The 14,797-nt window shown below is 38.2% G+C and overlaps 1 protein-coding gene across 4 annotated transcripts in view; it reads right to left on the reverse strand.

The window, feature by feature from the left end:
• BDP1 (B double prime 1, subunit of RNA polymerase III transcription initiation factor IIIB) overlaps positions 1-14,797 on the reverse strand; it is a 113,805-nt gene that overhangs the window by 31,446 nt on the left and 67,562 nt on the right. For all 4 annotated transcript variants that reach the window (XR_004269236.1, XR_004269238.1, XM_032278831.1 and 1 more), the window contains exons 23-26: positions 13,252-13,453; positions 12,810-12,994; positions 11,408-11,792; positions 5,134-5,256 (exon numbers count right to left, since the gene is read on the reverse strand). Coding sequence is in view for 2 of the 4 variants with exons in the window: in XM_032278831.1 (XP_032134722.1) it covers positions 5,134-5,256; positions 11,408-11,792; positions 12,810-12,994; positions 13,252-13,453 (895 nt within the window). In the remaining 2 variants the exon portion in view is untranslated. The remainder of the gene's footprint in view (positions 1-5,133; positions 5,257-11,407; positions 11,793-12,809; positions 12,995-13,251; positions 13,454-14,797) is intronic.

A 14,797-nucleotide genomic window follows, 5' to 3' on the forward strand; every position in this document is an offset into this window, starting at 1 on the left:
TTTGGAGACGGAGTTTCGCTCTTGTTACCCAGGCTGGAGTGCAATGGCGTGATCTCGGCTCACCGCAACCTCCGCCTCCTGGGTTCAGGCAATTCTCCTGCCTCAGCCCCCTGAGTAGCTGGGATTACAGGCACGCGCCACCATGCCCAGCTAATTTTTTGTAGTTTTAATAGAGACGGGGTTTCACCATATTGACCAGGATGGTCTCGATCTCTTGACCTCGTGATCCACCCGCCTCGGCCTCCCAAAGTGCTGGGATTACAGGCTTGAGCCACCGCGCCCGGCGGCTTTTTGGATTTTCAGTACAAATGTGAAGAATTGTGTACTGATCCTCAACACAACCAATAAAGCTCAATTATGAAAAAAATAAATGATGAAAGACTGAATACTTTCCTCCTAAGATCAGGAATAAGACCAAAATGTCCATTCTCTCTTCTATTAAACATTGAACATTATTAAACATCTCTCTTCTATTAAATCCTGGTTCTAGCCAGTGTAATTAGGCAAGAAAAAGAAATAAAAGGCATTCAGGCCAGAAAATGTCAAAAGCTGAATTGCATCCCCTACAAAGATATGTCAAAGTCTTAATTCCCAATAATGTGAACATGACATTATTTAAAAATAGGGTTATTTGTAGATAAAATCAAATTTAAATGAGGTCATATTGGATTGCAGTTGGTCCTAATCCAATATGACTGGTGTCCTTTCCTTATAAGATGAGAGGATACAGACATATGCAAAGAGAAAATGTCATGTGGTGATGGAGGCGGAAGGTGGAATTATGCTGCTGCATGCTAAGAAATGATAAAGGCTGCTGGTTACCACCAGAAGGCAGGAGAAAGGCATGGGATGGTTCTTCCTCAGAGCCTCCAGAAGGAACCAACATTGCTGATTCCTTGATTTTGGATTTCTAGACTCTAAAGCTATGAGAGAATAAATTTGTTTTGTTTTGTTTTTCTCATCTCCAAACGTGCCTGGAGAATTTTCTGTCATTTTAAGCTATCAAGTTTGTGGTGCAAAGAGTATATGACTTAAAATTTTTTCATTTTAGGCCAGGCATAGTGGCTAACACCTGTAATCCCAGCACTTTGGCCAAGATAGGTCGATAACCTGAGGTCAGGAATTCAAGACCAGCCTGACCAACATGATGAAACCCCATCTCTAGTAAAAATAAAAAAAATTAGCTGGGCGTGGTGGCAGACACCTGTAATCCCAGTTACTCTGGAGGCTGAGGCAGGAGAATTGCTTGAAACTGGGAGTCAGAGGTTGCAGTGAGCCTCTGAGATTGCGCCACTGCACTTCAGCCAGGGCGACAGAGTAAGCATTCTGTGTTTAAAAAAAAAAAAAAAAAAAAAAAAGTTATTTTATGATGGGTTTATCAGGTTATAATCTACTCATAAGTTGAGGAGCATCTGTGCTTTGTTACAGCGATCCTAGGAAACTAATACAGAAAGAAGTAAAACCATCTTTATTTGCAGATGACATGATTTTACATATAGAAAATCCTAAGGAATCCACCAAAGAAGTTGCAGAATACAAAGCTAATATACAAAAATCAATTTTATTTCTACATACTTGCAATGAACAATCCAAAAATGCAATTAAGAAAACAATCCCATTCACAATAGCAACAAAAATAACAACATACTTGGCAATAAATTTAACAAAGAAGTGCAAACTTTATACACTAAAAACTACAATACATTGTTGAAAGTAAAAGATCTAAATCAGCCAGGCGTGGTGGCTCACATATGTAATCCCAGCACTTGGGAAGGCCAAAGCGGGCAAATCACTTGAGGCCAGGGGTTTGAAACCAGGCTGGCCACTATAGTGAAACCCATCTCTACTAAAAATACCAAAACAAACAAACAAACAAAAAAAAAAAAACGCTGGGTGTGGTGGCACATGCCTGTAATCCCAGCTACTCAGGAGGCTGAGGTATAAGAATTTCTTGAATCCAGGAGTCACAGATTGCAGCGAGCCAAGATTGCACCACTGCCCTCCAGCCCGGGCAACAGAGCAACACTCTGTTTCAAAAAAAAAAAAAAAAAAAAAAAAAGTAAAGAAGATCTAAACAAATGGGAAGATATCTCATGTGCCTGGATCAACAATCTCAACACTGTTAAGGTGTCATAATCCCCTAAACTGATCTCCAGATGCAATGCAATCCCAGTAAGATTCCCAGCTGACTGCTTTGCAGAAACTGACAAGTTGATTTTAAAATTCATCTGAGGCCAGGGATGGTGGCTCATATCTGTAATTTCAGCACTTAGGGAGGCTGAGGTGGGAGGATCGCTTGAGGCCAGGAGTTTGAAACTGGCCTGGGCAACACTGAGAGGCTGTGTCTGTACCAAAAAAAATGTAATATAATAAAAATAAAATTCATATGAAATTGAAAGGGACCCATAGTAGCCAAAACCATTCTGAAAAATAAAGTAAAACTCATACTTCCCAATTCAAAAACTTACTACCAAGTGATAGTAATCAATATAGCATTACCAGCATAAAAACAGACATGTAGATCAATGCAACACAACTGAGAATTCAGAAATAAACCCACACATCTATGGTCAGCTGATTTTTTATAAGGGTGCCAAGACTATTCAATGGGAAAATAGTCTTTTCAAATAAATGGTTATAGGACAAATGGATAGCCACATGCAAAAAAAAAGAAGTTGGATAATGAGGTTATCAATGTACAAAAATTAACTCAAAAGACCAAAGACCTAAATGTAGAAGCAAAAACCATCTTCTAGAAGAAAAATGGGTAAATCTTCATTGATCTTGGGTTTGACAAAGGACTCAGATCTGACAACAGAAGCATGAGCAACAAAAGAAAAAATAGATAAATTGAACTTCACCAAACTTCAAAACTTTTTGCTTCAAAGGAAATCATCAAGAAAGTGAAGACACCCACAGAAAGGGAGGAAATATTTGCAAATCATATACCTGATAAGGGACTTTTAGGTAGAATATATAAAGACTCCTTACAACTCAATAATAAAAAAACAAATAGCACAATCAAAAAAAAAAAAAAAGACAAAAGATTTGAATAGACATTTTTCAAAGATAATATACAAATGGCCAATAGAAACATAAAATGTGCCTGACATCATTAGTCACCAAGGAAATACAAATCAAAACCACAATGAGACATCACTTCATATTCACTAGGACAGCTACATCCAAAAAGTCAAGCCAGGCACAGTGGCTCATGCCTATAATCCCAACACTTTGGAAGGCTGATGGAAGAGGATCGCTTGAGGACAGGAGTACGAGACTAGCCTGAGAAACATACCAAGACCCACCTCTACAAAAAAAAAAAAAAAAGTTGGGCATGGTGGCACACACCTACAGTCCCAGTTACTTGGGATGCTGAGTGGACAGGATCATTTATGCCCAGGAGGTCAAGGCTTCAGTATGCTACAATTGTGTTACTACACTCTAGTTTGGGGGACAATGCAAGGCTGTCTGAAAAAAACAATCAAAAAATCCAAAGAGTCAAATAGTAAGTGCTGGCAAGAACATGGAAGAACAGGAACCCTGATAAACTGCTGGTGGGAATGTAAAAAGGTATAGCTGCTTTGGAAAACAGTTTGGCAGTTCGTCAAATGATGAAACATAGAGTTACCATATGACCCAGCAATTACATTTCTAGAAATGTAGTCAAGAGAGTCTGGCTGCGGTGGCTCATGCCTGTAATTCCAGCACTTTGGGAGGCCAAGGCAGGAGGATCACAGGTCAGTAGCTCTAGACTAGCCCGGCCAACATGGTGAAACCCCATCTCTACTAAAAATACAATGGGTGTGGTAGCACATGTCTGTAATCCTAGCTACTCAGGAGGCTGAGGCAGGGGAATCATTTGAACCAGGGAAGTGGAGATTGTGGTGAGCCAAGATTGCACCATGGCACTCCGGCCTGGGAGGAACTCCATCTCAAAAAAAAAAAAAAAAAAAAAAGGCCAGGCGCGGTTGCTCAAGCTTGTAATCCCAGCACTTTGGGAGGTCGAGGGGGGTGGATCACGAGGTCAAGAGATCGAGACCATCCTAGTCAACGTGGTGAAACCCCGTCTCTACTAAAAATACAAAAAAAAAATTAGCTGGGCATGGTGGTGCGTGCTTGTAATCCCAGCTACTCAGGAGGCTGAGGCAGGAGAATTGCCTGAACCCAAGAGGCAGAGGCTGCGGTGAGCTGAGATCGCACCATCGCACTCCAGCCTGGGTAACAAGAGCGAAACTCCGTCTCAAAAAAAAAAAAAAAGGAAAGAAATGTACCCAAGAGAAATAAAAACATATATCCACACAAACACTTCTACCTGAATGTTTACAGCAGCATTATATATACCAGACAAAAAATGAAAATAATCCAAATATTCATGAATGAATGAATGAATGAATGGATAAACCAAATTAGCATATCCATATGAAACATTATTTGGCTACAAAAAGTAATGAGGTATCACTATAAGCTACAACATAAATGAACAGTAAAAATGTTACAATAAGTGAAAGAAGTCAGACACCAATGATCAGATTTTATAATTTCATGTCTAAGAAATGTCCAGAACAGGCTAATCTATAAAGGCAAAAGTCAAATTACTGGTTCCCTAGGCCAGGGAGGTTTGAGAAAAAATGAGTAGTGACTGCTAATGAGGTTTCTTTTTGAGGTGATGAAAACATCCTCAAAGTGACTATGATAATGTTTACACAACACTAGAAATGACTGAATTGTGCACTTTAAATGATGGCTAAATCACATGGTATGTGAATTATACGTCAATAAAGCTGTTTTTTTAAAAGTTACAATTTCAAGCCTCTACTTGCAAAGGCAAATAAACACCAATAATGGAAGAGTACCAAATAAAATGCAACAAAATGTATTTTAACTAGTTTACATTTAGTATAAATTTAATGCAATTGAATTTTAATGTAAAAGTCTGAGGATATTAAGAGCTCTGCTCACAAACAAAATCAATGCTTTCACTAGTTTTTTAACTATTCAGACTAACAGCTCCTTATATAAGAGAAATTAGCCAAGAATTGTTTGTAAACCTAAAGCTATGAAAATAAACCTCCAGTCTTTTCCAAGTAAACAACGAATAAAAGGCCAAAACATATTAAAATGGATGCTTACAAATGATGGTGCATTCAAATTATCTTCTTGTTTCATTTCTTCAGTAGTCACATCTGTGTTTGGGAGCTGATGTTCAACAACAGCTATGGATCCTACATCTGGGACATTCACGGTTATTTCAAGCTGTCAAAATAAATTTTATCATTTAATTTTGACATATTATGGAGAGCAAAAGAAAACCTCATCTTCCACATGAATAAGATGAAATGCTAAAATGAAGAAATAATCCATATTCATACATAACTTAAAAAATGAAAAGGAGTAATTACTATATTGACTGACAGCAACATGGCAAAAGTAAAACATTTAAAATTTTTGAGGAGGCTGTGACTATTACAACCAGTAAGCAAACTTTCTAAGACTCATCTTCTTACTGCCTGGCATTTCACTTTCCGTTTTCTTCATTTCGGCCTTACTTTCCTCTAAGTTCTCTGATCAGTCTGTTAACATTTATAGAGCACTTCCTAAAAACCAGAGGGCTAGGGGTACAGGGATATAAAGTCAAAGAAGACAAGTTTGGTCCCTATCCTCAATGAACTCACAGTCCAACAGAAAAGTAGACATGTAATCAACTAACAATACACTGTCATAAATGCTATCTATAATGAGTTAAAGGCCCTTACAAATATTTATCATACCACCGCCCCCACCCCTACTCTGCTATCCCACAATCCCAAAGCCTGCATGATTTTTGATAGCCAGGGCATTAGCCATGTAAAATAAGTTTACTCACATTTATTCTTCATTTTTCAGTCCTATTAGTTAAAGAGCCCTGTAATCTGAGCACTAAAAAGATATTTACCTACTAGAATATATATAATACACTCTGGTTCTTATTATCTTATTTTTTTTGTTTTGTTTTGCTTTTGTAATTTTTAGGCAGGGGTCTCACTCCTGTCTCCCTAGCTGCAGTGGTGCGATGACAGCCACTACACCCAGGCCTACTGTCTTATTAACAGAAAGAAGAGTGTAAAAGGTTGTATGAGTGAGTAGAAACTGTGAGTACAGAGTCAAGTCTGAGAATCTGCCTTTAAGACATATATATATATATATATATATATATATATATATACACACACACACACACACACATTTTTTTTTTTTCTTTTTTCGAGACATGGTCTCAATCTATCACCCAAGCCAAGGTATAGTGGCACCATTATCGTTCATTACAGCCTCGACCTCTCAGGCTCAAGCAATCCTCCTGCCTAGGCACCCCCAAGTAGCTGGGACTACAGGCATGTATCACCACACCTGACTAATTTTTATATTTTTTGTAAAGAACAGGTTTCACCCTGGCTGGTCTTGAACTCCTGCACTCAGCTATCTGCCCACCATGGCTTCCCAAAGTGCTGGGACTATGGGCACGAGCAACTGTGCCCAGCCAACATATTTGCTATAATTACACTTGTATGTGCCACATCTGATTCCTCAGATACAAAATTTAGAGAAAAATCTTTGATAATTTCTAGTAGGGCAGGGATGAACTAAAAAATTCAAGCGAGTGCAGGGAACTGTAGTTCAAGATACTCAGGAGACTGAGGTGGGGAGGGTCACTTGAGCCCAGGAGTTTGAGGCCTGCCTGGTACAGCAAGATCTTGTCTCTTTAAAAAATGAATTTAAAAGCAATAGGCTGGGAGCGGTGGCTTACACCTGTAATTCCAGCACTTTGGGAGGCTGAGGCAGGTAAAGTGCTTGAGCTCAGGAGTTTGAGACTAGCCTGGGCAACATGGTGAAACCCAGTCTCTACCGAAAATAACAATAACAACAACAAAAAAATTAGCCAGGCGTGGTGGTGTGCACCTGTAGTCCCAGCTACTCAGGAGGCTGAGGTGGGAGGATTGCTTGAGCCTGCGAGGTGGAGGTTGCAGCAAGCTGAGATTGTGCCACTGCACTCAAGCCTGGGCAATAGAGTGAAACCCTGTCTCAAAATAAAAAAAAATAAATAAATAAACATAATTTAAAAATTTTAAAAGTTCAGGTGATTTGAGAAGAAAAATACCTTTTGAAGAGGGGACTGGATGGGAAAAAGGAATGTTCTATAAAGTAATTTAAGTTGTTTTTTTAAGCATTATACAGTTTATTTTTAAAAAAGACATAATTCAGATAACATACAATTCACCCACTTAAGGTGTACAATTCAATGTATTTTGAGATATTCTCACAGATACATGCAAATCATCACCACATTCAAATGTGGAAGACTTTCGTCACTTCAAAAATAAACCTTATACCCATTAGCTATCTCTCCCTTAACCCCTTTCTTCCCCATCTCCCAATCCCTAAGCAACCACTAATCTTTCTGTCTCTGTGGATTTCCTTATTTTGGACATTTCACACGAATGGAATCATAAAATATGTGATGTTTTGTAACTAGCTTCTTTCACTTGGCATAAGGTTTTCAAAATTCAACCATGTTGTGACACATATCAATAATTTATATTCCTTTATAGCTGAAAAACATTGCATTGTATTTCAATACTTCCTTCTCCTCCTGTTGTCTAGGCTACAATGCAGTGGCACAATTGTAGCTCACTGTAACCTCAAACTCCTGGCCTCAAGCAATCCTCCCCACTCAGCCTTCTCAGTAGCTGGGATTATAGACATGCAACAACCTATCTGGCTAATTTGATGATTGAATGTAGAGACAGGGTCTTGCTATGTTGAACAGGCTGGTCTTGAACCCCTGGCCTCAACTGATCCTCCTGCCTCAGCCTCCCAAAGCACTGGTATTACAGACATAAGCCACCACCCCTGGCCTTTCAAGGCTTTTTAAAGGAAATTTTTTCTAACATATAAATGAATTTCCCTGTTTAGTAGATTGGCCACAAGGAACAGAATTTAAGGAAAGCCTTGTTCAATTATTATGATTACGCTATTTAAAAAGATAGCCTGTATAGGCCAGGTTCAGTGGCTCATGCCTATAATCCCAGCACTCTGGGAGGCTGAGGTGGGCAGATCACCTGAGGTCAGGAGTTCGAGACCAGGCTGGCCAATCTGGCGAAACCCCTTCTCTACTAAAAATACAAAAAATTAGCCAGGTGTGGTGGTGGGCACCTGTAATCCTAGCTACTCAGAAGGCTGAGGCAGGAGAATCGCTTGAACTGGGAGTCTAAGGTTGCAGTGAGCCAAGATTGTACCATTGTACTCCAGCCTGGGAAACAAGAGTGAAACTCCACCTCAAAAAAAATTTTTTTTTAATTTTAAAAAGAAGAAAGCCTGTATTAATTCAAGGATACAGTCTGGAATTTAATTTTCAGAAATTAATTTCTGATAATAGTTTTCACTGGCAATTTGCCTTCACTCAAAGAAATAAAACTACAAAACATATAGTCTGCACTAGCAATTTGCTTTCACTCAAAGAAATAAAAACACAAAATATATAGCTAAATGAACTCTCATGCACCATTAACCAGAAGTCTTTCCACAAAATTACCCTTCCTTCTGCATTTTCTTGGATTCACATAATGCTTACATTCACTCTCTTTAGTCTGTTCTTTACTTTGAATTGCAAGAAACAATCTCATTTTGCATCATTTAAATTAGTTTCAACCATTTTATTAATTCATTTACTCTAAAATATTTAACAGGTTATTAACACTGAATAAAATAAAAGGTTTTAACTTCCCTTCATAAATATGACTTTACAGATTCAGGCGATCCATTAATTCTTAATGGAATTAAATTAACATTTAAAGTTTACCTTAATTATCTTAAACATTAATTGTTTAATGTTTCTTACTGCTTCTTTTAATGTCACCACTATCTTAGTTAACTCTGATTCGTTTCAAATGACTTAGAGACTATCATGAATGCTTACACAAAACTGACTCAGATATGCTGCTCAGTAAGCCAAAGGAGTAACTGAAAAGTGAGGCAGAACAGAAAACTATGAAGTTACAAAGTTGGAATGGCAGACTGAGAGGCAAAAGTGTAAGGAAGCTAAATATGTTTCTGTACTTCACAACCATTATGATGGTTACTATCAAAACTTAAAACATAACTTCTATTGTTGAGGATGTAGAGAAACTGGAATGCTTGTACACTGTCGAGAGGGATGTAAAATGATACAGCCCAATGAAAAAGAGTATAAAGGTTGCTTTAAAAGTTAAATATAGAATTAACATACAACCCAGGCTGGGGGCAGTGACTCAACACCTGTAATTCCAGCACTTTGGGAGGCCAAGGCAGGTAGATCATTTGAGGTCAGGAGTTTGAGACCAGCCTGGCCAACATGGTAAAATCCCACCTCTATTAAAAATACAAAAAAAAATTAGCTGGGTGTGGTGGCAGACGCTTGTTATCCCAGCTACTTGACCGGCTGAGGCAGAAGAATTGCTTGAACCCGAGAGACAGAGGTCACAGTGAGCCAAGATCACACCATTGTGCTCGACTCCAGACTGGGTGACAGAGACACCATCTCAAAAACAACAACAAAAAATTAACATACGATCCAGCAGTTCCACTTCTGGGCATATCCCCCCAAAAGTAAAAAGCAGAGATTCAAAGAGGCATTTATACAACTGTGTTTATACCAGCATTATTTCTAACAGCCAAAAGGTGGAAGCAACCCAAGTGTCCACTGATGATAAAGGAATAAACAAAACATGATATGCACACACAATGGAATATTATTTAGCCTTTAAAATGAAGAACACTCTGACATATGCCACAACATAAATGAACTGTGAAAACATTATGCTAAATGAAATAAAATGGTCATCAAAAAAAAAAATACTGTATGATTCCACTTATAAGAGGAGTCAAATTCACAGAGAGAAGATGTAGGAAACTGGTTGCCAAAAGGCAAGGGGGTGGAAGGAATGGAGAGTTATTGTTTAATGAGTATAGAATTTCAGTTTTAACAAGATAAAAAGAGTTCGCAAGTGGTGCAAGGCAGACCCGGAAGTGACTAGGGAGTGACCAGGCTAGATGGGACAGGGCTGGGGCTCTCAGGACAGGTATAGGGTGTTTGTAGCTTTTATTTGTTTGGTTTTTTTTTTTTGCCAGGCCATTCATTGTGGGATGTCTTAATCATCCTAAAAAAGAATGCAGTAGCTCATGCCTATGATCCCAGCACTTTGGGAGGCCGAGGTGGAAGGACTGCATGAGCTCAGGAGTTTGGGACCAGACTGGGCAATATAGCAAAACCCCATCTCTAAATTAATTTTGAAAAAGATTAATTAATCCATTCTGTGGATGCATGGTAATGACAGGATGAGAACGTGTACATGTGAATGTTCTTAATGCCACTGAACTGTACACTTAAAAATGAATTAAGATGGCTGGACATGGTGGCTCATGCCTGTAATCCCAGTACTTTGGGAGGCCAAGGTAGGTGGATTGCTTGAGGTCAAGTTCAAGACCAGCCTGGCCAACAAGGTAAACCTGTGTCTCTACCAAAAATACAAAAATTAGCCAGGCATGGTGGCGCACACCTGTAGTCCCAGCTACAAGAGGCTGAGGCAGGAGAATCACTTAAACCTGGGAGGTGGAGGTTGTGGTGAGCTGAGAAACCATTACTGCACTCCACCCTGGGTGATGGAGTGAGAGCCTGTCTCAAAAACAAAACAAAACAGAGAGAGATGGTAAATTTTATGTTACATGTATTTTAGCACAATTTTATTTGATTTTTTTATTTTTTTGAGACAGAGTCTTGCTCCGTTGGCTAGACTGGAGTGCAGTGGCTTCATCTCAGCTCACTGCAACCTCTGCCTCCTGGGTTCAAGCAGTTCTCTTGTCTCTGTCTCTCAAGCAGCTGAACTACAGGTGCCTGCCACCACACCTGGTTAATTTTTCTATTTTCAGTAGAGACACAGTTTTACCTAGTTGGTCAGGCTGGTCTCAAACTCCTGAACTCAGGGGATCCACCTGCCTCAGCCTCCCAAAGTGTTGGGATTACAGGTGTGAGCCACCAAGCCAAAGAAAACAAGTATGTTCCTTCTACCTTCTCTAGCAACCAGAAAACACCTGCCAAAGTGTTTGAAAAATTAATCAGAAAGTAGATTAAGCAGTTTACAGGTACAAGTGTAAGCAGATTTCTCTTGTTGTTATACTGACTCCCTTGTTGAGTCTGGGCCATAGAGGCTGAGTGATCACAAAAAGTTATACAAGGCCCCAAATTATATTTGGTAGAAGTTACTTAGAAAATGAACTGTTCAAATCCTAATTATCACTAAGAGAAGAAACAATCATCCCCGAAAAGAAACAAGAAGTGAAAGCCAAGTAAGATAAAGTACCAAGAATTAAAAAAAAAAAAAAAAAAAAACCGAACCTCTTCCATTGTTTCCTCAATCTGAGCAGAAACAGGTTCAGGAGATCTGAGACCAACAGGTACAAATACTGGAGCTTTGTTTACTTCTTCAGGAGCAAGATGATAGCTTTCTTCTTCATAGTCAGACTCAAAATCATCAGCATCATCTTCTTCTTCCTGGGAAGCCCGAAGAGTCACCAGCATGGCCTTGGGAGCTCTAGGTTCCTTCTTAGAGTTCTTACCCCGCACTCGTTTTGATCCACGACCTCTAGTGACATTTGGTTTGATCTTTTTAGGCATCCTCCTTTCACCATGATTCCTCTCATACTCAGATGCAGAAGAGATAGTGGTTTTCCCATCCGGGGCAATTTTTGAGTAATTTGATTCTTTTAACGGTTGTGGACAGCTAGACGTTTAATCAAAATAACAATAAGGTCATATGCACACAAGGATAATTTTAATGAAAACCAAACTTTTAGAGTGAAATTCCAGTTCCAGTCATTAAAATGAAAATTCCCACCACTCATTCTTTTAAAATCTCATGCCGTGAAAATAAAAAGGAATTAACTACTACTTAGTTTATCATTCAGAGTTAATTCTTAGTTATCTACCTACAAATTTTTCATAGTAAGTTTTTAATTCTGGGTCATTCTTTCCTGTAATATGAAAGTGAAATAAAATAAACACAAAACTGAAAATTATTAGAAGAAAAAGAGCTAAAAGACACAGAACCAGCAGGGCGCAGTGGCTCATGCCTGTAATCCCAGCACTTTGGGAGGCTGAGACAGGCAGATCACTTGAGGTCAGGAGTTTGAGATAAGCCTGGCCAACACGGTGAAACCCCATCTCTACTAAAAACACAAAAATTAGCTGGTTGTGGTGATGCACACCTGTAATCCCAGCTACTCCGGAGGCTGAGGCAGGAGAATCGCTTGTACCCAGGAGGTAAAGGTTGCAGTGAGCTGAGATTGCACCATTGCATTCCACCCTAGGCGGCAAGAATAAGTGAAACTCTTTCACCCAAAAAAAAAAAAAAAAAAAAAAAAAGAAAGAAAAAAGACACGGAACAAATAAATACAGAATATGAGATCAAAAAGTAATATTAGTTTATCCTATTGGGTAAACAGATTAGGTTAAAAGAAAAAGGCAGCAGAAACCCACTAGAGCAGTGCTAATTTCTACAACTTAAGTTTCTTTCCATTTTCTTTAACAACTACAGAAGTAGGGTATTCTTCATTTGTGTTTGTGACTCCATTTGAATGAGCACCCTAATTACTTAGCTAATACATACTCCTCTTTGGTCAAGTTTCTACCCAAGTCTAACAGACTCAACATCCAGAAATTTCATTCTACCAGTAAGTTAAGGTAAAAGTTAAGTGACTTTTATTTCCTACCGTGAAAGTTTTTGTAAATAAAATGTTACCTTGTTAGTTTATTGAGCTGCTCTTCAACAACTGAAGATACTGAATTATCTCCTACAGTTTCCTCTCCAGCCCTTCTTGATGGTCCAACTTCTAATTCAGCATCTATTTTTGCCAAAGCAGACTCTTTAGAACCTACACAATCTTTTCTTGCTGAAACCTCCAGAGATGTCAGCTCAGTTTTTTCCTTAAATTTAAGAAGAAATTAGCTAGTATTACTACAGGAAAAAAATCTCTATGTTAATTTGGCATGGCACTTGGGCCAAAGACTCTAAGCTTACACATATATACAAGCAATCAGTCATTTTTTACAATACTAGAAAGTCAGTCACTTTTCATAAAGGTTACAGTACAAAAGTCAAAATTATATTTTACTCATGCTCTTCATGACCTTGACAAAATAACTTCATTGAGGAAAAAAAAATTTTTTTTGCCCAAACTTACTTTTAGAAGGAACTGGGTGTTGGAATCTCCTTTCTGCAGCAAATGATCGTCTGGCTTGCCTGCCTTGCTCTGATCTGTTGTGTCTTTTTCTAGAACTGGTTCCTTTTTCTTACTTTGTGCTCTTCCCAAATTTGGCTTAGCCTTTTGGAATTTCCTTCTTGTCATTTGTACTGGACTAGGAACACACGGTTTATTTTCATGGCTAGAATGAAGTACAAATCATGTTGAAGAACAAAAATCAGAATTTCTTGTTGATAAAACAGCTGTTATATCAAACAATTTTAGATACAAATAAATTATATGTTCAAAGGACTATAAATAAATTGGCGATAATATCAAGCATGTACAGCAAAATCACACATTGCTGATATGAAAGGAAGAACTTATAAAGCTTTTATAGCTTCCATTTTCTATACAGCTTGAGGAGGTTTTATATTTATATTAATCTTTTTAAACTTTCATTTATTTATTCTATTATGTGATTTCATGCTACTTTAATTTTCAGAGAAATCACAAGATACCAAAAAAATGCCAGTAGCTGAAGATGGATTTTATAATGGCACTTTAAACAAATGCCTTCAACTCGGCTGCCAAAGCATGAACAAATATATGACAGTTATAACCAACTTGGTCCTTCTAGTTCAAGAGTAGGCTTGAAGGCTAGAGTCTATTCTCCCACCACATGCCTGAAATCTCATGAAATAGGGTTTACTGACAGCCAATATAATAATGTTCTCAATATAATCTGTTTATATCTGCCAAATCAGAAAAAGACAATGTTCTAGCATTCAATAAGTAGCCACAGCTCCCAAGGTAACCTCAATAGCTATCTAAAGGTTTCCTAGAAAATATTTTAGCAACTGGCAAGGATCTAAATTAGGAAGTTTAAAAACTAATATAAATCTGGATATTTATAAAGAATGACTGAGTATACAAGTACCTATCATGAGTTCTCTGAATGATCTGCATTAAAAACGAATCTTTTCATTTATTTATTTTTTCTTTCTAAAATGGGGAATCTACCCTTGAGAGATTAAAAACTAATCTTTTTTTTCTTTTAGCAGGGCTAACTCATAGGCAGTATGCCTAGAGTCAGCCAAAACTAATCTTAAGCAATATTTCTAAATAAATTACATAGGAATACTTAGCACATTTCCAAATGTACTAACCCTGCTACATTCTTCTGGCAGTAAACACCACAGAAGTTCACAGGAAGTTCTAACAAGGTTACAATGCTGGCTCATGTAGACTAATGTATTTGGTAAAACAATCATATTTAAGTATAAGCTATTTACAATCAAGTATGATTCTGTAGAGGTATTTAAGAATAAAATATAAATAAGCCCAATGTGCTACTGAAGTCAAAAGGGACAACAAAATGCAGAACCTGGCCGAGTGCAGTGGCTCACACCTGTCATTTTGGAAACAAAAGTAATCCAGGCTGGGCGAAGTGGGTCATGCCTGTAATCCCAGCACTTTGGGAGATGGAGACAGGTAGATTACTTGAGGTCAGGAGTTTGAGACCAGCCTGGCCAACATGGTGAAA

Source organism: Sapajus apella, unplaced genomic scaffold (genome assembly GCF_009761245.1).
Source record: "Sapajus apella isolate SASKATOON/1434 unplaced genomic scaffold, GSC_monkey_1.0 scaffold1, whole genome shotgun sequence".
Lineage (NCBI taxonomy): Eukaryota > Metazoa > Chordata > Mammalia > Primates > Cebidae > Sapajus > Sapajus apella.